At 56.2% G+C, this 22,072-nt stretch overlaps 1 protein-coding gene and 1 long non-coding RNA gene across 3 annotated transcripts; one reads left to right on the forward strand and one right to left on the reverse strand.

Annotated features, from left to right (window-relative positions):
• The first annotated feature begins 580 nt into the window (after nt 1-580).
• Nucleotides 581-22,028, forward strand: OTUB2 (OTU deubiquitinase, ubiquitin aldehyde binding 2). Of its 2 annotated transcripts, none has more exons than XM_042990455.1 (6): nt 581-793; nt 11,406-11,501; nt 12,865-12,983; nt 16,929-17,013; nt 17,600-17,794; nt 18,762-22,028. In XM_042990455.1, exons 1-6 carry the CDS (start codon nt 791-793, stop codon nt 19,002-19,004), a joined length of 741 nt encoding a protein of 246 aa, XP_042846389.1. In that variant the 5' UTR covers nt 581-790; the 3' UTR covers nt 19,005-22,028. The 2 variants fall into 2 exon arrangements, with proteins under 2 accessions (XP_042846389.1, XP_042846388.1); XM_042990454.1 differs by lacking the exon at nt 581-793 and adding an exon at nt 11,102-11,300.
• Nucleotides 4,782-11,081, reverse strand: LOC107180864. The gene is made up of 3 exons (XR_001511610.2): nt 10,731-11,081; nt 6,157-6,385; nt 4,782-5,709 (listed from the first exon to the last, which is right to left on the reverse strand). It is a non-coding gene; the product is annotated as an uncharacterized LOC107180864 (long non-coding RNA).
• Nucleotides 22,029-22,072: the final 44 nt, after the last annotated feature.

Genomic DNA, 22,072 nt, shown 5'->3' on the forward strand with positions numbered 1-22,072 from the left:
TGTTTGAATGAGACATATTCCTGTGTTTGATGTTCAGTAATAACGAGCTTGTATACAGGCTGAGTCACCAAACCTGATTCACGTCTATGCCATACAGGCAGAGCCATGCAATTTCAGAGGCACAGAATCGACGATCCTAGAAATTCATTCATTCAACAACCATTAATTGAGTGCCTGGTAACCTACTGATTCATGAGTTGGGAGTGGGTAAAATATTATTTAGAAGCTACACAAGGGCAGGCAGGTAACTTAATGTTATTGGGCACGTGTTCCCTTAGCACCTGTCCTCTGATCTTGAGCAAACTATACTTAGGTGGCCTTGTTTAGGGAATTAATGAGAGCCAACTAATCTTTCAGAAGACGTCAATTTGCAGTTTTGGTCAAAAGCCCTTCAGCCTTTACAAACTAAAACCTGTCTTTCTGGGTTGGGCAAACTCCTTTGCTAGTTAAAAGCCTTCGCTGTCTTTAAAAGGGGGCGGTTCCCTGTCAAAGGGGCCTTAAAGCATAGGCGGAAGGCGAGTGAAGTCCCACCCACTTTCTGTGACGTCCTGTGCTCCGACTTCTGATTGCCCGTCTCAGACGTCAATAACGGAGCGTGTGTCTTGCTGGGACACAGTGAAGGTCTAACCTGTGGTTTGCGGAGCGGTCGGGTGTATTCTCCGTTCGCCCCCACGCCCTCGAGGCCCCCGCCTCGACCTACTGGCGGAGCCCGCCAGTGGTTCCTGCGGCGCCCTCCCGCACCGGATCGCTCCTCGCTGGGGCGGGACCTGTCCCGACGGCTCCGGTCGCTATGGTCAGTGATCGTGGCGGGGGCCGGGGGGGGGGGGGGGGGGAGTGGGGGAGGGGAAGCGGGGCGCGGTAGGCAGGCTCGCCGCCCGGGCGCAGGTGCGCTCGCGGGACCGGGGACCAGCGCCAGATTCGGCCCCCAGCGCGGGTCCCGCAGTGTTCGGACCTCTGGGAATAGTGAGTCGGGATGGATGTTGGGGGCCCCCGTCTTTCTTGGAAAGGCCTTGCAGGGCCCGGCAAGGGCCTCGCCGTCCCCCGTGGGTGCCCCGGGAAGGGGACCCAGCCCGGCCTCAAGGGCCCCCAGTCCCCGGCTCTCACGTCCCCGGTGTCCCCGCGGGTGCGGCCTGAGGGCGCAAAGTTGGCGTCCTCCACGGGAGCCAGGAACTGGGAGGCTCCAGGGCTAAGGGTCGCCCCCTTTGTTAAGTAGCCCCTCGGTGGGCAGCTCACGGCCCCCCTCACCCAAGGTCTCTGCCATCGGAGACCTCCCCCTCCAAGCCCCACGCGTGACCTAGGTGCTGCCGGAGCAGCGGGTCGCTGGACATCCTCCGCATCCCACGGATCAACAGGTGGTGTTTGCAGTTAGGACCCACATGGAGAGGTTGCCTCAAGGTGTGAGGCACGTGAATCAGGGGTCCAGGCAAAGGAAAGACTGGAGGAACCCCCGATGCAGAGTACTGTTGGAGCAGAAATGGCCCCAGAGGCACTCTGAGCCAGGCCAAACCTGGAACTTGGGTAGGTGGGGAGACTGAGGCCCAGAGAAGGAAGGGGGGCTGGGACTGATCGTCGAAGACCTGCGACTTGAACCCAAGCCTCTTGACTCCCAGTCCAGTGCTCTTTGTGTTACATTAGTCCACCTTCCCGGTCGCGGGTGGGGGCGGTGAGGGGTCAGGCAGTCTGCAAGGGAGACTAGGTGTGTGATTCCCGGAAACCCCTTCCGTCTTGGGGCCCCTGCTCCAGGGAGCCTGTAGAGCGTAAGGGCTCTTAGGTGGCTTGGGGTCACACAGCCCTGAGTTCAGATGCCACCTCCACCCCTTGGAAAGCCAGGAGGCTTTGACTGGTCTTTCCACCACTCCCCCCACCCCCGCGCCCAGCACTGTTTTGCACATCTGTACAATGGGCTGCCCCGAGGACCCTGCCAGTCGCCTCGTGTGGAGAGCTTGCCCCAGCTAACTAGCTCTGTCTGTTTCTGTGACAAGAGTCCTGGAAGTGGACGTACACAGATGTCTGGTTCTTCTTGGCCTCCTTCCCTCCCTCCCATGTCTGCGCAGGGAAATGGTCACCCCTTCAGGATGCTGCTGGGCCGGGACACGGGTCAAAGCCTGGTCATGGCCTGGCACATTCTGCGTCTGGCGTGGGCAGCCAGGTCACCTAAGGCGGGGCTGTCCTGACAAACCAGCCTGCTGCTGGGCGTGGTGGAGGGCCTCTGGGGCATCTAGAAGCATCCACTTCCTGCTTCTACCCGGTGCCCAGGGGTTGCCCTGGCCCGCCTGCGCCAGGAAGGGGCCAGATGCTTCTGTATCGCCCACTAGGGAGTGGCAGGGGCTGGGGTAATGATGGGTTTAAAACGCCACCCTGGAGCTGGAGGCTGGCATGCCTTCTGGCCGCCATTGGGAAGCTGAGAGGGCCGGGAGGGTGGGGGCTGGGCCCTGAACTTTTGGGCCTTGTGCTACACGGGGAGGCCCCTGACTCCACTTTCCCCCTGACCGGATTCCCAAGACCGGAAGTAGGAGGGCAATGGGGTCAAAAAGCACCAACCCTTCACCCCGTGATGGGGAGGGCTTGGGTGCCTCGGAGAGGGGTGAAGTGGTTAACGCACCGAATAGGATGCCTGCCTGGGAATCACGGGGTGGGAGAGGGCTGCGCAGGGTCTGTTCTCTTTTGCTTACCCAGCATTTATTGAGCACCTACTGTTAGCCATGCACCGTGCTATGTGGGCTGTGTGGTGGTGATGTTTCCACGTGGTGTGAATGGTGCTGGATGTGTGGGGAGCAGAGGAATGCCCTTGGGAAATAAAGCGTCTTCTTCCCTCTCCCGTTTCAAAGTCACTGGGCTAAGCTTGAGGAAGGGTCCCAGGGCCCCTTAGGAAGGCAGGGGCCCGGATGAAGTCCGGGCCTGGGGCTGCCGCTGGCAGGGGCTGTAGGTAGAGGGGGCTCACTCAAAATGCATTTAACATTTGGTGAATAAATGAGTGAGGGTCCGAGGCGAACAGGGCCCTTCGATGCTTTGTTCTTTTATTTGTCAAATAAGCCCCCGGCAGGCACCCTAGTCAGGCCCCGTGATGGACAGAGGTGAGTCAGATTAGGGGCCTGACCTCTCGTAGGAACTCACTGCCTGTTGGTCAAGACAGAGCTGGACACAAGCAATTCCTGAGCTACTGGTCATGGCCTAAGAAGCCTGACCGAGGGCTTTGGGAGCACGGCAGGAAGCTGGTACACTCAGAGGGTGCAGGGGATATCAGGGAAGGCTTCACAAGGGGGTCTTTTGCATGGGGTTTTGAAGCATATACAGGAGTGTTCAGGAAGGATTTGTGGAAGAGTACATTCCAGGCCGGGTGGGACAGCTTGCTTAAAGGCCTGGAAACTTGGCTAAGAATGGAATATTCTGGGAAAGGTCTGTGTGGATGCAGGGAGCTGAGAGGAGGGAAGAGAGAGGAGTCTAGACATGCAGGTCGAGTCAGAATGTACTGAGAAAGGCTTCACAGGCTATGCTGCGGGATCTGGGTTTTATTCTGCCGGTGGGAGAGGGAGCGAGAACCGTAGCGTATTTCTGACAAGGAAAAAGGTGGTTGACTTGGATGACGTCTCTGTCCACGCAAAGGATACGGGGTTGGAGGAAGCCAGGCCGGATGAGACCACCTGGGAGAATAAGGTCAGTGAGGCCGATGTTGTAGGACCCGGGAGGTGGTCGGCGGAGGGTTGAGTCTCTTCCGAAGTGAGGGAAGCCCCTGGAGGGAATTGAGGGAGGGAAGCTGTGCCCTCGGCCGGATTTCATGTTAAGCGGCCTGCGCTGGCTGCTGCGGAGGATGGTGGGGAAGGGGGGCCGGAGCAGAAGCTAGGAGGTCAACGGGGCGGACAGTGGCAGCTCAGATGGGACCCAGAGGCAGAGCCGATGGGGAAAAGAGGGGTCCTGGGTTTGGCATGAGCTCTGGCCGGATGGAGGGGCCTTTTGGGGAGCTGGAGCCCCCTGGCGGGGAGGCAGGTGTGGAGCGAGAGAACTCTTAGGGCTCGGTCATCGGGGGATGCCGGCCAAACATCCTGGTGGCTGGTGGCCGTTTGAAGCCGGAGCTTCAGGGAGAGGTCAGGGCCAGAGATGAAGATCTGAGGGTCCTTTACGCGATGTTGTATGAGGGCCGGTGTCAAATGAGGGGTGGCTGGGGTCTGAGTTCGGGGTCTCTGCGAGGTGAGCCAACAGCTGTGAGCCAAGAGGGGCGGGAGCCCGGATGCAGGGCCTTCCCCGTTTCCTTAGCTGAACAGCCGAGAAGGGGCATGCGGGTGCTGGGCTGAGCAGCAGCCCCCTGAAGATGTCCACACCAAATCTCCAGAACCTGGGGACGGGCTCCTTCACGTGGCAACAAGGGCATCACAGGTGTGATGAGGTTACGGGTATTGAGATGGGCCAGTGCCCTGTATCACCCAGGTGGGTCCAATGATGTAATCACAAGGGTCCTTATAAGGCGGGGGTGGGTGGGGAGAGCGACGTGAGGGAAGCGGGAGGGCCAGAGTGAGGAGTCGTGACAGTGGAAGGAGGGGATCACGAAGCCAAGGAACGCAGGTAGCTTCTAGAAAGGAGAAAAGGTAAGGAGATGGCTTTTCCCCCAGAGCCTTCAGAAATGCAAGATAATAAATCTGTGTTGTTGTTTTTTTAAGTTTATTTATTTTTGAGACTGAGAGAGACAGAGCATGAACAGGGGAGGGGCAGAGAGAGAGGGAGACACAGAATCGGAAGCAGGCTCCAGGCTCTGAGCCATCAGCCCAGAGCCCGACGCGGGGCTCAAACTCACGGACCGCGAGATCGTGACCTGAGCTGAAGTCGGACGCCCAACCGACTGAGCCACCCAGGCATCCCTAAATCTTTGTGGTTTCTAAGTCACTGAGGTTGTGCTAGCTTGTCACAGCGGTGACAGGAAACCAGTTCAGGGCACTAGGTCTTTCCTAAATCTTTGGCCTCCAAACATTTTGATCACTCACCCATTAAAAAATTGATCATTCTGTACGTTCACGTATTATACGTCATACCCTAATGTAGACAGTTCAAAGGGCGTTCCTTCCAGCTCCGGCAGCAGCCACGGTGGAGATCCCGGCCCCAGGCAGTCAAGACCAGGCCTGGAGCCCTCGGGGTGCCTCTGCAAGCAACGGGGACCTTCTGGGAGGAGAGCGGGGGTGGGCCAGGTTCTGAGCCCTGTTGGCAGGTGGCCCTGGAGGCTCTGGCCTCTACTGTGAAGGAGCTGGTGGCTTGAGGTCAGGCCACGCGGTGAGTTGGGGCTTCTGGGGTGCTGGGCCTGGTTAACGAGACTGAGTCAGCCCACGGTCAGCCTTGCTGGTGCAGCAGCCGTGGAGGGAGGTCCGGCTGGCTGAGGGCCGGCCTTGGCCGCCGGGGCCCAGGGTCGGCCTGTGAGAGCCCTCCTGGCACCTCAGAGCCTGGGCTAGGGGGTGTCCACAGATGCTCTAAAGGGTACGTTGATGGGGCGGTGGTGATAGAGGCGTGAGCCCGAGGCCTGACAGTTGAGGAGCTGGCGGGATGTGACAAGAGGGCACGTGTCAGGGCCAAGTAGCTTCTGTTCGTGGAGGGTGAGAAGGTGCAGAAAGGCAGCCGGGTCTGTTGAATACTTTTGATGTGCTGGGTGAGCTGCGTCCAAGTCCCTACCTGAGATCGCTGCACTGTGGGACCTCAGGCAAATGGCTTGACCTCTCTGTGCCTCCGTTGCTGTTTGTAAAACAGATATTGTGAGGCTTAAATGAGATAATCCACAGCACCTGCCATAGTGAATGCCCAGCAGAGGTGGCTTCATTCATTCCCCAAGCTGTCACTGAGCACCTGCTGGGCACCAGCGGCTGTTCCAAGCACTTGGGGTCCACACACTCGTGAACCAAAGTGACCAAGGACCGTGATCTTTTGGGGTTTTATTCTCCTACTGTTTCGTTTCTCCTGAAAGCCCAGGGAGTCTGGATTCAGACCCTGAGCTGCACCTATTCTAGGAGGAGCCTACTGAGAGCTCATGGGAGGGCAGGGGTCTTGCTTGGGGTCACACGTCATGTCATGAGACGAGCCTTTAGGGCTGGTTGGACAGAGCTGCCAGAGCCCCTCCATTCGGCTCCGCCCCTCCCTGTCCTGCAGCCCATGTCAGCCCATCCCATCATCTCCCGGGGGTACCTGGAGATCCTCGAACAGCGCTGGGCACGTGGGGTCCCCACGGGCAGGGGTGCAGAGCTGTGGGATCAGACCTCCCCATCCCCGCTGGAAGGCATCTTCTCCAGAAGCTTTCAGGGCTTCGAACCAAAGTGGCTGGATGCGTGGATTGGGGTATAGGTGGAGGGCTGGTTTGAGGCTGGTGGAGGCAACTCTTGGGGCTACGTGGCCGGGTTTTCAGTCTATAGAGAGGCTTTGGAGAGAAGACCAGAGGAAAATGGGGAATCTGCCTTTCCCTGAGTTTGGAGGGGGTGTAGACTCGAGGCGGGATCTGCTCACCCGGGTAGGTGATTTAATTTCCACCTGGGTTCTGAGGCTACAGGTGAACACCAGGCCAGGGAGTCCGTGTCCAGGCTCCCAGTGTGGACTCAGACCTGGTTTGAATGCCAAACTCACATGCTAGCGGGGCTGGTTCCCAGGGCTGCTGGGTAAGAGCCAGTGATGGGAGAAATGTCCTTTTCTCCCTTTGAAATATATGCCTCGACTTAACCTGCTACACGCCATTTCCGAACAGAGTTGCCAACCGCCTGACTTATTTACCATCTATTTGCAAACCAGCAGTTAAGGGCTAAAACCGTAGCAGGGGGCCTGATTAGGTCTGACGGGACATTGTCAGGCGTGGCCTGTCCTTTTTTCTGTAACATCCTGGAAGTTTTCAGCCACGATTAAAATAAAATAAAAAAAAAAAAAAAGCATCAGTGAGAGTTAGCCAGTGTCAAACCCAGAGCATTCTACCTGATTTATGGGCCAGTAAATTGAGGCTGTGCCTGGGTTCTCCCTGGAGTTTGAGACTAGTTTTTCCCCAGAGCTGTGACCAGGGCCATGCTGGTGGGGAGGTGACTTCAGCTGACTTGGGCCTTCTGGATGCCTGCCAGGCTGGGACTTGAAGGCTCCAAGGTAGAAACCCTCTTGCCCACCCCTCCCCCGCCCCGTAGCCCAATAAATACACCTGTGGCCACTAGGGGGCGCTGGAGCTAACCCGAGGCTACATCACCCCTGGTAGAAAGAGGAAGACCACTGGGCAACCAACCATTTGTCAGGAGGGCTAAATCTTAAATAGCACTGAGTGAAGAAAAATAAAAAGGCCACGATATCTGTAGAATAATATGTATACACGTTTAAAACACATGCAAACATAAAATAATGTAAAAACAGGAAGGAAGACAAAACAGACCCTTAAATACAGAAAACAAACAGGGTTGCTGGAGGGGTGGGGGGGGGGATGGGCTAAATGGGGAAGGGGCACTAAGGAGGACACTTGTCGGGATGAGCACTGAGTGTTATACATTGGGGATGAATCACTAGATCTACTCTTGAAATCGTCGCACTATAGCTAACTAACTTGGATGTAAATTAAAAAATAAAACAAAATAAAACGCATGCAAACAGAAAACAACTCCATGGTTTGAAGAAAACGAATACATTCCACTTACATGAGGTCCCTAGGATGGGCAAATTCAGAGACCAAGAACAGAATGGTGGGTGCAGGGACTGGGATGGGGGCGTGGGGTGCAGGGAATGAGGAGTTGGTGTTTAATGGGTAGAGTTTCAGGTGGGGATAGAGAGAAGGTTCTGGAAAGGGATGGTGGAGATGGTCGCACAACAGCGTGAACATACTTAATGCCACCAACTGTACACTTAAAAGTGGCTATGGGGGTATATTTTATGTTGGGTATATTTTACTGCCATAAAAAGATGGGTACCTATTGACCGACATACCACAGGGACCACCCATAGAAGATGGGGCTTGGCAACGGGAATGAAGGGGAAGCCAGTGTTGACCGCGGGTCTCTCTAACCCCAAGTGTGATGAGCTTGGCTCTCAGTGCCGAGAGCAACCCCCCCCCCCCAAAGTGCTATTTGACAGTTTCCCTTTAAATTAAGTAGCTTACGTAAATTTGCCCCAAATGCCAACTTTATTATTTTTTTTTAATGTTTATCTTTGAGGGAAAGGGAGAATCCCGATCAGGCTCCCCACGGTCAGTGCAGAGCCCAGTGTGGTGCTTGATCCCACGAACCGTGACATCATGACCTGAGCTAAAATCCAAAGTCAGACACTTAACTGACTGAGCCACCCAGAACCGGACTTTTGTTAGTGAGGTGGTTAATGGGACTCGGGAGTAAAATAAGACTGTGGGCGAGAGGGTGCTGCAGAGTCGGGGCACCTGCTGTGTTTAAACATACCTGGGTGCCACCTTACTTTTCCCCCCAGGCAGCAAAGGTGGACTTCCTATTCTGAAACTTACGGGGTCCCGTGGGTATTTGTTCCATTAGGGCACAGTAGGAGCGCAAAATCAACTGCTCGCCAGCAACTGTTGTCATGTCAGTAACAGAAATCTTCCGTGATTTAGAATAGATCAAATCACGTCAACTTTTAAAGATACGCCAAGGAAGTTAACAAAGCTGGCTTGTTTCTTAAGTAAGCTCTGTGCCCAACGCAGGACTTGAATTCATGACCCAGACATCAAGAGTCACAGCTCTATGGACTGGGCCAGCCAGGTGCCCCCAAAGCTGGCTTGTGTTACAACTAAAAAGGATTACAAATAAAAATGGAATACTTGGGGGCATCTGCCTGGCTCAGCTGGCAGAGTTGTGACTCTTGATCTCCAGGTCGTGAGCTCGAGCCCCACACTGGGCATCCAGCTTACTTAAAAAGAAAAAGAAAATGGAACACGTTTAGGCTCCCTGCTCGCTGGTCAAAAGAGGCTAGTAGAGCATTAAAGGCATTAAAGGTATACTAGAAGCCAACTTTCTCCTTGGCGTGATTAGGCTGGAAGGGAATTGAATAGAGAATAACTTTCCCTCCAGATGCCTCAATGTCTTTTAACCCCATGTGCGGACAACACCTGTAAACCGTCTCTTGTTCCCCCCGTGACGAGTGTCCTCGGCTTGGGGGATACTGCTAGACCGTGAGCTGGTAGAGAGCTATGCTGTCTGCCCAGCTGGGGCCACAGTCTAGCAGCCTTGATCCCTCAGGAGCTCTGGCTGCCCAGCAGTTTTGGCTTGGTAGAGCTTCCATGGGTCTCGGTCAGATCTGCATTAAATCCCTTCCTGGCACGAGGGACCTGACCTTGTCAGTAGAGCGGGTAGGGTAATTGTTCTCGGGGGTTAAATGTGCTAACGGGGATATGTAAGGCTCTGTCCCAGACCATGGCACGTAGTGGGTATACGATCATGGCGCCTCTCCTTTCCTACATCTTGGGCTTAGCATAGCAGCAGAACATCAAACCATTCTCTGTGTATTGGCTTTCAGCCTTACGGCCACAGGATGGCTGCTGTAATACGGACACTGCATCTGCACTGAAGGCAGGAAGGAAGAGGAAGGGGTAGGACCTGTGAGCTTGGTTCCTTTTATCTAAAACTGAAAGTCATTTTCTACCACTCTGCCTGGAGTAAAACAGGAACCCTGTTAAGTAGGGAGGAAATGGGTGGTGACCGATGGAAAAGCAACCCCGCAGCATCTGCCCCCAAATGGTTATTGGACTTCCGATGGTTTCCCTGCCCCTGTCATGTCAGAGCCGACGTGAGGAAGGAGCCCGAAGCTAAGTTAATTTTGCAAAGAAGGATGGATATGGAATGGAAGCTTCCAGAAGGAAAACTCAGAATCTCTTCCTCCCACCCCCACCCAGGCATTTGCAGGGCCTGTTCCCTCCTTTAGAAACCCTTTTTCTCCTGTTCTTCTTGGGACAACACAATCCTCCTTCTCCACTCTTAGGTTTTTCTCCGGTTGGCCTGACTCCCCCCCCCCCCTGCCCCAAATCCAGGAGAAGGCATGTTTGGGGTCACCAGAAAGGGAGAGAAGGAATATAGTGTGAGCTCAAGGGAGAGCCCAAGCCGGACTTGGATGGGGTGGGGCAGCCAGGGAGATTTCATGGAGGAGGTGGCTTTTATTCGTTTAACAAACCTCTCATCCCCTGCCCTGTTCCAGGCCCTGTGAGGGGCCCTGGGGAATCAGGTAGATGTTCTACACCAAGGGAGGCCTATGTGGCTTCGGAGACCTGGATGGCAGGGAGCATCCGGGCCCCGAGAAATGTCCCGAACCAGCCAAAGCGCTTCTCTGTCCTGGCTGCTGGGTACAGGAATCAGAGCCAAAGAAGCTCACTGTGAGACAGAAGCTTGAGTCCGTCCAGTGTGGAGACGGGTAGCCCTGCGAGTCCCTTCCACCTCATCGTATGATGTCGTGACCCAGCTCCCTGCTTCCGGTAGTGACCTTTGGAGAAATCTAATCATCAGAAACCCAGCCGCCTTTCCAGGTGGAAAGGGGCTTGTGACCTCAAGGCTCCTCTGTGAGCCCTGTGGTGCGGAGCTGAGGTCACTGTCGAGTCCGTGGGGAGACAGAGAGGCTGCCCGGGAAAGGGCCACGCGGTTGGAGGCGTAAAGTCAAAGTGGTGACGACTCTGTCGAAAATGACGGCAGCAAATTGATGGGAAACTGGATTTCCATTCCCAGAAATCCCCAGTAACCCCAACCTTTCACCTGCGTGGTGTGGCGTAACTTGTCTCCTTGGGTTGTTTGAGTGCAGGTACCGGGGCCGCTTACCTTAAATTCAACAACACATGGCTTTAACACCAGTTCCTCTTCCGTTATTTTCGTGCTGAGATCAGAGCCGTTCCGGGGGTGGGCTGGAGGCAGGGGTGCGTCTCCCACTTGTCTGGGCAGGAACAGCATGAGGCAGGGAGGAGGCTGCCAGGGAGTTGGCTATTGAAACGGAGAGGTCTCCTGCCCTTACCCTGCAGATTTCTTCCCGGCAGAGCCCCGCCTCTGGGTTGGAGCGGACCGACTCCTTCCGAGCTGCAGTGTGGACTGTGACCGGTAGGTGGCGCCTCTGCCGGAGGTTCTCACTTGTTTCTGGCTTGTCGCACAGCGCTCGGGGCGAGCTGGACGGTCAGGAATTGTTGGCAAACAAAAGAACGAATGAATGAGGCAGGAAGGACAGGAGACGAGGGGACACCTCATGCTCCAGCATGAAGGCTTACTAGGTTTGAGGGGCGATGCTCTAAAATGAACCCAGCCGGAAGTTATTGGATGGGGCGGACCCCGACTCCCTTGTCCAGGGAACAGGGCATCCAGGATGCTGGGAGCGTCCTCACGCGTGCCTTTTGTGGGAAGGTAACGTTCACTAGGTCACGTGACTAGCAGTTCGGAGGCTTCCTCCTTGGTGGAAGTCCATCAGTTGCTTTGAAATGGTCACAGCTTTGCTGCTTTTTCTTTCAGAGTGAAACATCTTTCGACCTAATATCAGAAAAATGTGACATTCTGTCAATTCTTCGGGATCATCCTGAAAACAGGATTTACCAGAGGAAAATCCAGGTGAGGCAGAGGTTCAGGAGGAGAGGATCTTGGATCAAAGGGGCTGGAGCTGGGACCAGAGGTGAAGGTGCCACTTTGAAGGCAGAAAGGCTGAGCACTGGGGCTGGGCTCCAGGCAAATTAAAGGGCTCCCAGAATATTTCGATGTTGGGCATTTGCCTTAATGAGAAATCTTTTAGTTGCCAAAACAAACACCCAAAGAAACATAGACCGTGATTTATTTTAAAGCTAGGTGCTGTCCTAAGTGCTTTACGTACTCACCGAGACCTCGTTACGATATTGCAGGGTCAGTACTTGTGGCATCCACGTTTGACGGCTGAGGAAACCGAGGCCCAGAGATGAGATGACAGGTCCACAGTCCCGCAGCTAGTGCGTGGACGAGCTGCGTTCGGACCAGGCAGCCTGGTCTCTCTCGCCAGCCGCATCCATAACCACGGCGTTAGGGCATCTCTCGGCGGGGAAGGGCCACTCCAGCTGGGCTACGCAAATGGGGAGTTTGCTGGAAGGATGCAGGGACAGCTCACAGAACCAGGGCAGTAGGGGGAGCCTGGGCGCCGTCCGTCTCTGGGGGGCGGCAGAACTCTGCTTCTGTCCTGCAGCTGTGGGGAGCACCCCCGGGGGCGGGGGCTGGGTGGCACAGACCCATGGGCCCTGGCGCCCACTCAGGAGAGGAGGTGGGGTTCCCCACGGAGCATGGTCTTCCTGCTGGCCTGCCTGGGATGGGCCCCGTCAGCTCCAAGCCGCCTCGTCGCTGTGGTGGGAGCAGGGACTCCCCGGTGCCGTGAAGTCCGTGCCCTGCTGTCAGAACCCCGACTATAGCCCCACGAGGCAGCAAAGGGGACTCCGGGCCATTTCATGGGCAGTCAGGAGCAGAGCCGGAGGTGGGTGGCGTGGGGAGGCCGCAGCTTTTGAGAAATGTTGGAAGGACTGGGTGGACGGTTGGTTCTGTCTGCGGAGGCCTTTTCTACCGGCTCTGCAGACTCCTGGCCCTCCAGTCACACCCCACCCAAGGCCTCCGCTCACCCGTGCCGCCCCCGCCACGCACACCACTTCTCCTCCAGGAAGCCTTCCCAGACTTCCGAAGTCTGGTGTAGATGCCACTGCTCTGAGACGCCCCCGTGCTTCCCCTGTTCTGTCCGTCCGTCTGTCTCCCGCAGACTGTAGGCTGCCTGAAGGCGGGCCATGACTCCCGCCCGCCACAAGGACGTGCTCAGCATCGTTTAACCTCTGTGATGAAGCCGGGAGACCGGGAAGGGGTGGCCGGTCTGAGAGCACCGGGGGACACGGGGGCCTGGGTCCCCACAGGACGTGACGCGAGGGTCAGCGGTGTTGCGGATGTCCCCATTTCCTTCTCTGCCTCACAGGAACTCAGCAAGAGGTTCAGTGAGATCCGCAAGACCAAGGGGGACGGCAACTGCTTCTACCGGGCCTTGGGCTATTCCTACCTGGAGTCTCTGCTGGGGAAGAGCAGGGACGTCCTCAGGTGAGTGGCCTCGAGGGAGCGCTGGGCCCCGAACCCCACCCCACCCCCGCGGGGCGGCTTTCGCGGGCACAGCCCGCCTCACCCGGGAGTGGGCAGCCGTGGCGGGGGTGGGGGCAGCCCGAATGCCGGGGGTGGAACCAGTGAGCTCACGGGTGCCGCCAGCCCTCTGGCCCGAGTCCGCCTGGGTGGGTCGCGCCGGCTGTCTTCCTGAAGATTCCAGGAGAAAGCGAAGGAGCTCTGCCCGTTTGGCCGCCCGTTTCTGGGTGCGCGTAACCAAGCGTCTAGCTCGTCAGGCCTGGTTCTTGACGGGCTGCTGAGGAAGGCCTCTGTCCAGCAGCTGCCCCCAGAGCGACCCTCTAGGCCTTTGTCTGGGCTTCAGTCAGGGCTTTTCTAGCGTCACCATTTGTTCAACCCGCCTGGATCCTGTCGGGTGTGGTTCTGATCCAGTCTGGGGCAGGGCCCGCGGTTCTGTTTCTCTTGAGCTCCCGGAGGCACCGCCGCTGCTGGGTCTCAGACCACACTTTGAGCAGCAAGGAGCTAAGAGACCTGCTTCTTGACCTTGGAGCTCTCACTGCCCTGAGAGTCTGATGGCCACTCTGCGACGCATACGGGACCAGAGCAGACACAGGTCACAGAGCACCTGGGTTGGATCCGTGGACCCTGGTGCCAGACCCACTTTGCCGTCTCCCCGCAGCCCTGAGGGTTGAGACAGTACAGTACAGGGGTTTCCCCCGCCACCCGTGTCCCCCAGAGTTGTGCCATGTCGAGGCCCGGGGCCCTGAGGCCAGACCTCACTCTCTTGCTTACCTGTGTGACTTTGGGCGAGTTACCCTGCCTCTCTGAGCCTCCGTTTCCACCATCTGTGGAAGGTGGATAATTTTGCACACTTAGGGTGTTGTTGGGAGGACCCAGCACGGTGATGCTGGCAAAGCCCGGCCCTTATGTGTCTGTACCAGCCCGGCATGCTGTTTACCTTCACCCTACACTCCTTCCAGGGCACCCTCTTCCCTCCCTGCAGTCATCACCCAGCAGGGCATCACAGAGACCCTGTTGCAGGCCCTGGGGATGCAGCAGAGAAGAGACAAAATTCCCTGCCTGTGGAGCAGGCAGGCCAGCAGAAAAGAGAACATGTGAGGTGCCGGGTGCTGCTCAGTGTCGTAGGAAAAAAACTAGGAGGGGAAGGCGGCCCGGTTGTCTGGGGCTGGGGGGTTGCGGTTTTAAGTAGGGGTTGGAGGTGAGGGGTGGGGGGGCTCGTGGGCCTCTATAGAGACCTTGAGTCTCAGCTTGAATGAGATGGAGCCGCTGAGGGTTTGAGCAGAGGCTCGCCTGGCCTGCTACCCGCAGGACAGACTGGGAGGCTGCAGCAAGGAGCGTGCTCAGGGAGAGGAGAGGACGCTGGCTTCGTGAGCAGGTGGAAGGAATTGGTCGGGTTCCAGATTCCCGTGGGGGTGGCTGGTGGCTGTGGTGCCGGAGCTGAGGGGAGCCCAGGAGGGCTGCCGGGTGTTCGGCCCGAGCGTTCCCAGGATGGGAAAGCCGCTTGCCGCAAAGGGGACGAAGGAAGATGGGGAGCTCTGTTCTGGTGATGCAGGGTCCAAAATATCTGTGAGCCTTCCAGCGGGGGTATCCAGGGGGCAGTAGGATGTATGAGGTTCGTGTTACCCCGTTTTACAGCCGAGTACACGGAGCCTCAGGAAGGTTACAAGACTTGCCCAAGGTCACACGAAAGCTGCCTTACAGCCTAGAGAGCCCGTGTTCCACGTCCCAACGCTGTCCTCCTTGCCACACTCACCTCAAGGGGTGGGAGCCCCGGCTGGGGTGTCTGCCCACTTGGCTGGGCCCGTGTGCCGCTCCTCAGTGCTTGGTACGGGGGGTGGGGGGTGTTCAGCAGTCAAGGTGAAGAATGAATGTGGGAAGGCGGCCGAGGTTCAGGGAACCCAGGGAGGGAAGGGGGCCCAAAGCCTAAGAGCAACTGCCAGCAGGGTGTTCTTCACGCCTGCCCTGGCCACAGGCCTTCACCTCCTGGTCTAGATGTCCCTGCTCCACACACACACCATCCCTCTCTCCTCACCACCCCCTCTCCCAAAATGAGGGACCTAAACCACCTCCTCATGCCATTAGTCCCTCGTGACACCCCCCGACCCGGGTCCCCCATGTCCCGCTAGAGTCTGGCCTCCCTTCTCAGGGCTGCAGTTTGGCCGGTGCCAGCCGGTTCCCCAGAGCCTCCCCCCACTCCTTGTGTGGGCCACTACCCTCCCTCCAGCCCAGTGACTTGTCACTCATCATCTCTGCTGCTAAACTGTGTCTGGGGGGCGTGGCAGCTGCTGGGCTCCTCACCACACCCCCACGAGTACCAGCACTGGTCTCAGAAGGGGGCTGTGCCATTGGGGGCCCACGGTGGGAGCAGAGAGGGGGATCAAGGGCCTTTGGACGGGTCTGAAGGATTGTCAGTGCCGGCAAAGGTTTAACGGCCGCAGGGCACGAAGGCCCATTTTGTGGTATAAATACTCCTGTTGTGACTAGTTTTCAAGCTACTGTCATAGGGTCGGTCGATGGGGGGGGGGGGGGGGCGGGGGGAGAAACACAAGCTACAGCATATGTCGTGCAGTCCACGACAGACGTTGTACCTCAAAAGCAGAGATAGTTAGGAAACTGAGTTTGGATATTTATCTGTGTGTCTCAGTAGAATTCATTTTATCGTTAAGTTTACATACCTTGATTTTTTTTTTTTTTCTTTGAGAGAGGGCACAAGTGAGCGAGGGGCAGAGAGAGACAGAAGCGGGGCTCGAGCCCAACTGGAACTCCTGAACCGTGAGATCATGACCTGAGCCAAAGTCAAATGCTTAATGACTAAGCCACCCAGGCAACCCCCACATACCTTGATTTATTTTTTTAAAATATATTCAAATGAGAGAGACTATGGGGCAGAGAAAGAGAATCCAAAGCAGGCTCTAAGCCCTGAGTTGTCTGCAGAGCCTGACGCATGGCTTCAACTCATGGACCACGAGATCATGACCTGAGCCGAAGTCGGCCACCCAATTGACTAAGCCACCCAAGTGCCCCACCTTGATTTTTATTTATTTTTTATTTTTTTTTTAAATGTTTATTTATTTTTGAGACAGAGACAGAGTGCAAGTGGGGGAGGGGCAGAGAGAGAGGGAGACACAGAATCTGAAACAGGCTCCGGGGTCTGAGCAGTCAGCACAGAACCCGACGCGGGGCTCGAACTCACACACCGCGAGATCGTGACCTGAGCCGAAGTCGGACGCTCAACCGACTGAGCCACCCAGGCGCCCCCCCCACCTTGATTTTTAAATAACGGCTGTTTAGTAACTGGCTGCCAAATCTTGGAAATTGAACAGTTAGCTATTGTGAGTAGGTACAGGCCACGGGCTGAGGGGACCGGTGCTACCGGAGTGAAATGCGAATGGGAGTGGCTGGGGAGGGTGGGGGGAGGGAGGCTGAAAAGTGAAAAGGGAGGAGAGGTTGGGGAGCTAGGCAGGGCCCACCCCGCCAGACATTTGTGCTGAGGAGCCGTGTCCTGAGGGAGAGGGCTGTGCTAGGTGACTCCAGAGGTCCCTGTGAGGGGACCAGGAGCACAGGAAGGCTGGGAGTGGCCCAGGCCGCAGATGGTAAGGATACGGCGGGAACCACGGGGACGGGAAGGAGGGACAGAGTTCAACGTGACTGGGAGTGGACGGTGATGACCCCAATCTCCTATTCTGTGAAATGGGTGTAACACCCCCTTTCCTGGGATCGTACACACTGGGGAGGACAGCAAAGTCCGTGCGGGATCCACAGGGAGGTGCTGTGAAAGGTGGGCATTCAGCTATTAGTGACACGCGCCTCCTCGGGTGTGTGAGGGGCAGCGGGTGAGAGCGGGAGGCACTGACCAGCACAGCTGTGCTCCAGAAGCGTTCCGCGTGAGCCCCAACCCACCCCCTTCAGGTTCAAAGAGCGCGTCCTGCAGACCCCAAGTGACCTTCTGGCTGCCGGTTTTGAAGAGCACAAGTTCCGAAACTTCTTTAATGCTGTGAGTCAACCTGGGCAGGACAGCTGAGGGACCAGGTTCTCCCACACTGGCCGAGCAGACAGCTCGGCATTGGCCGGAGCCCGTCACGGCCCACGGCTCTGTGGCTCTGCCCGTCCGGCTCCTCCCAGCTGGGGAGGGACCGGCACTTGCTTCCTGCTTGTGGGGATGTGGGGGGGACGGGGCCCTGCCCTCCTGGAGAGGAGGTACCTCCTTTGGGAGGTAGCTCTCAAGCTGGAAACTTCCCCCAGCCTCCTTCACGCACTCCCTCTCCACCCTACTCCCCTGACCCCCTCGTGAAGGGGGCGAGGGGGCGGGGTTGGAGGATTCAGTTCTGAATCTGTAAATAAGAACCCCAACCACCACAGTGATGGAAGGAGACCCCAACTGCTGTTCCCCAGACATGGCTCTGGGCTGAGGCGCTCATGGCAGAGTACCCTTCTTACTTTGGTCCCAGATCGATTTAGTTTGGTACCTCAACTTGAGGATTTAAGAACAGAAATCCACACGGAGGGGAGGATCCTGGGGACAGGGCCCCTCGGAGGAGGGCGGGGCTTGCCCGGGCCTCCCCTGATAGCCCGTGGCGCAGTTTTACAGCGTGGTGGAACTCGTAGAGAAGGACGGCTCGGTGTCCAGCCTGCTGAAGGTGTTCAATGACCAGAGCACCTCCGACCGAATCGTGCAGTTTTTGCGCCTGCTCACCTCGGCCTTCATCAAGAACCGCGCAGACTTCTTCCGACACTTCATCGATGAGGAGACGGACATCGAGGACTTCTGCACTCACGTAGGTCCTCAGGGTCTCAGGCTTTGGGGACTCAGTCCCCAGGCCCGGGCTCTGCTGTGCAACACCCACCTCCTGGGATTGTACACACTGGGGAGGACAGACAAGTCCGCGTGTGGGCTGCAGGGAAGTGCTGGGCAAGGCCCTCTGCCCTCAAGAGACTTGAGCACCAGCATCCCTAGGCAGGGGACCTGAAGTCACGGCTGCATTTGTAACTGCAGAACAAGACGAGCAAGCCAGAAACAGACCCTACCTGAGCTGCCTGAACTGTGTGGCTCTGGGCCAGTACTGTCCCTGCCTGGGCCTCAGGTTCTCCATCTGAGAAGCGAGGGCCTCGGATTGGACCGTTTACAGAACCGCGGAGTAGCAGCCCCAGAGTCACATTTGTCCTAAGATGTGTTTGGCCTACGACGCATTTATCTGAAAGCGTAGCCAACATTTAAACGTTGGGCAGTTTTCAGGACGAAGGGGAGTCCTCTCCAAGATCCGGCTCTCGGGGCCTTGTTCTTGCGTGGCAACAATCAGCGGGAGCCGAGGGGCAGGCACCTGCCCTAGTCATGGGGGACCCACTCGCCAGCCTGCCACCATCTCTGCCTCTCTCTGTTGCCTCTTCAGCGTCTGGACTCACTCGCCTGGCCTCTGTTAAATCCCTTCACGCCAGTCCTCTTCTGCTCTGACGTTCTTTGGTTCTGTGCATGAACAAGCCAAGCTTAAATGTTCCTGTGCCCCCTTCCCGATTCCTCAAGGCAGCATAGGCTGCTCTTCCCACACACACCTAGACCCCAGAATCCAGATCTAGATTCAGGCCTCGCAGTCCTAGCAGATTCCTGGCTGTTACCTCCTCCCTGATGAGTTGTCGTTAAGATGACCTCCCAGCACAGACGCTGTGACCCGGGGCCACCAAAGCCAGGGCCGGGTTTCTCCCTTGTCCTCCCTCCTAAACTGGGTTTTTGCGTCTTGGCTTTTGCAGGAAGTGGAGCCCATGGCCATGGAGTGTGACCACATCCAGATCACAGCCCTGTCTCAGGCACTGAACATCGCCCTACAGGTGGAGTATGTGGACGAGATGGACACGGCCCTGAACCACCACGTGTTCCCCGAGGCTGCCACCCCTTCCGTTTACCTGCTCTATAAAACATCCCACTACAACATCCTGTATGCAGCCGATAAATGTGAATTACTTTTAGGACACGCAGTGGAGCCTGCCACCTAACGGGACTACATTCCAAATGGAACATTCTGACTTTGCAGTTTTTTAAAGCAACTTAGACTACGGTTAGAAAACGTACAGCCTTTTGGGCCGAGTGGCCGGCAATGTGGCCCACCCGTCACGGACTGTGGTAACTTGGTGATATTCTTAGTATTTGTTTTCATGGAGGATCAAATGCTTTCTAACTCAGGGCTACGAAGCCAGAATCCCTGGCTCTGCTCTCAGGTCCCTGAGACCCTGGGGAGGTCGCCTCCCCTCTCTGGGCCTGTTTCTTCATCTGGACAAGGATGCTGCCAGTGCTGACATTCTGTTGTGTAAAAAGAGGGTCCTCTGGTGTCCTTTTCACCAGGGGTAGTACCTCTCTGTTGGGAGGAAAAGCTCAAGATCGGCCGTCCTCGGTGACTTACCAGTTCCACAAAAAAGAATCCAGTCCAGTCAGCTGTTGGACCGGACTGTGGTGGATGGCGGACTGAAGCACTGGCCAGGTGAGGCCAACCTGAATGTAAGGACTTCAGCATGGTTCCAGACATTCACGATGGGCCTGTTCCCTCCCCCTAACTTGAGGGGAAAAAAAGACTTTATGCCAAAGTCTAGAAAGGGGCCTTCAGCATGAAGCTCAAGTTGCTGTGGCCCCTCTACTTCTCTCAGGTCCAGGACTGCCTGCCCCTGGGCAGGCCCTTCAGGATTCAGCAGCCAGCCCCACCTTAGCACAGGCTCAAGGAACACTGGGGTCTGAGACCAGGAAGTGGTCTCACCATCCCCATCACAGCCTGCAAGTAGAACCCAGATAATCCTCCAGGTGGAGACCCCACACGCAGCCATAGACTCCAGCTGGGCAGGGCAGACGAGTTTTGCAAGGCTGTCTGTGGCTTTTTTCCCCCTTCTTGGTTTGTGGGCTGGCGGGAAATCAGGTGGGAAAGAATGGAGACAAGACAAGGAAATGGGGAGTAGGGGAGATTTCTGTTGTGGAAACTGCCTGGAAGCCTAGAGCCCTGGCTGGCAGTTGCCTCCTTCATCCGCCTGGACCTGCCCCTTAACATCTCGTCACCTTGCTGCCGCAGGACCTCAAAGAGCCCTGGTTGATTTGGGGTACAGGTGGCGAGCTCTTACAGGGGGTACTTCCCTGACCTAAGGACTTTGCTCACAGGTTCCATTCTGCAGGGATTCAGGAGAATCCACTGGTGCTACAGTGCATGTCTGCTGCCAGCCAGACCGTGCACAGGAACTAGGCAGCAGACTGCTCCGAGGTGGGGGAACACTGACTTCTGCCTTTGTGAAGACAGATGTTAGGGTGCTTTAATTCCAAGCAGGGACCCTGGTTCCCCTGCAGCCCTTAGCTCGAGTTTAAACCCAAGGGCTCACGCTCAGTGATTATGTCACCTTTCCACAGGAATGTAAACCTGACCTTGATCTCTGAATCGGTTATGTGCCACCCTGCCAGGGTCTATGACCAATACACTGGAAGAAGGGGGATGGGAAGGAGGACATTACAGGACTTGTGACTATCAGGATCACCATATTCAAACTGAAGGGTATGAATACACTACCGAGCTGAATGGCCCTGCTCCGAGGGGCTGCGAGATGGCCCGGGCCTCCAGCTGGGCTCTCGGGCACAGCATTAGTAGCACTGGCTGCCACTTCTCAGGATGTGTGGTGTCTTCACAAGAGCAGATTTCTCTTTGGCAGACCGGCTGGAGAAATTCCCTCTCAGACTTCCTATTCTGTGCTTCCAGGTCTGAGAGTCCGCCAGTGCTCCTATGGGACCCTCTTCCCAGGAGAGATCCTACTAGTTTAGAATCAGAACGTTAGAGAAAGGCAAATGATGCTCATGCTCTTACTCTGCACTCTCCCCTTTTTTCCCAAAACCACTGGCCCAATCCAAGCCATGGCTTTCTTCCTTCATGTCTGCACTCAGATCTTCTATGAAGGCAAAGCACCAGTGGAGAAAGGAAGTTGCAGAATTCAGTAACTTGTTAAGATCCAATCATTCATGGAAATCATTTGGCCTGTCTGCAGCAGCCAGTCATGCTGGCATGACTTTTCTGGATAATTCTCCACCCCACCTCACAAACCCATCTCTTTCCAAACCAAAATCAGGCAGGGAAGTTGCTTTGAGAGGCTGTCCTTGCAACTGCACATTTATTACTTTCTTTCCAAAGGGAACTTTATAAATGGGAATGTTTAACAACAAAAAGAACAAACTGTCCTTGCTTTTAACTAGGTTCCTATTTTAAGCACAGAGGGGCTCTGTACCCAGACTGCCTGGGTTCAAATCCCACCTTTTCACTTACAAGCTATTTGACCTTGGCCAAGTACTTCACCTCTCTGAGCCCCAATTCTCACACTGGTGAAACAAACAATACCTACACATCACAGGATCACTGGTTAAAGTGGAACAAGACTGTGAGGAGAGCTTTGAGACCTGACACAGTGCTCCACAAGTAGGGGAGCAGCAGAACTCTTGCTGCAATGTGGAGAAATGCCACCTTAGGACGGAAACTGGCTTCCCAAAAGGGAAGTGTCCGGAAACAGTACACAAGGCTAAGAAACATTCTCACCCCGACCAAAGTGGGGGCAGGGGCTGTGACTGAGTAGCTACCCTGGGTGGGGGAGCCCAGGTCCTGTGGGGTATGGGCCAGGCCCGACAGCTTCTCCAGCACTTGGTGGACGTTTTCTTAGCATTAAAATGGTTTCCGTGACAACTTTTGTCCTAGTTTCTTAGTATTTGGTACCTGGCACGCACTGAAGATCAGCTCTCCCACAGGGCTTGTGTGTATGAGTAAATGAGCAGGGGAGAGGGGCTCCTCCTCTAGTGGAAGGTCCAGATACTCAGGATGTTCTGCCCTTGAACTGGAGGTGCCAAAGAAACCACAGGACTCCCCAAAGCTTTACCTCAAGTCAGAGAGAACTGCTTGGGGGGCTAACCTTATCTTTAAAAACCTACCCCTTTAGGGGCGCTCAGTCAGTTGGGGGTCCGATTTCAGCTCGGGTCATGGTCTCAGTTCGTGAGATCGAGCCCCGCGTCGGGCTCTGTGCTGACCGCTCGGAGCCTGGAGCCTGCTTCCGATTCC

The sequence above is a fragment of the Panthera tigris genome, chromosome B3, assembly GCF_018350195.1.
Source record: "Panthera tigris isolate Pti1 chromosome B3, P.tigris_Pti1_mat1.1, whole genome shotgun sequence".
Classification (NCBI taxonomy): Eukaryota; Metazoa; Chordata; class Mammalia; order Carnivora; family Felidae; genus Panthera; species Panthera tigris.

Bases quoted from the DNA above. Each gene is read 5' to 3' on its own strand.
- OTUB2 (XM_042990454.1), top strand. From the start codon at position 11,193: ATGAACCCAGCCGGAAGTTATTGGATGGGGCGGACCCCGACTCCCTTG. The intron at 11,301-11,405 runs GTAACGTTCACT...TTTTTCTTTCAG, and splicing joins CGCGTGCCTTTTGTGGGAAG to AGTGAAACATCTTTCGACCT. The intron at 12,984-16,928 runs GTGAGTGGCCTC...CACCCCCTTCAG, and splicing joins AAGAGCAGGGACGTCCTCAG to GTTCAAAGAGCGCGTCCTGC.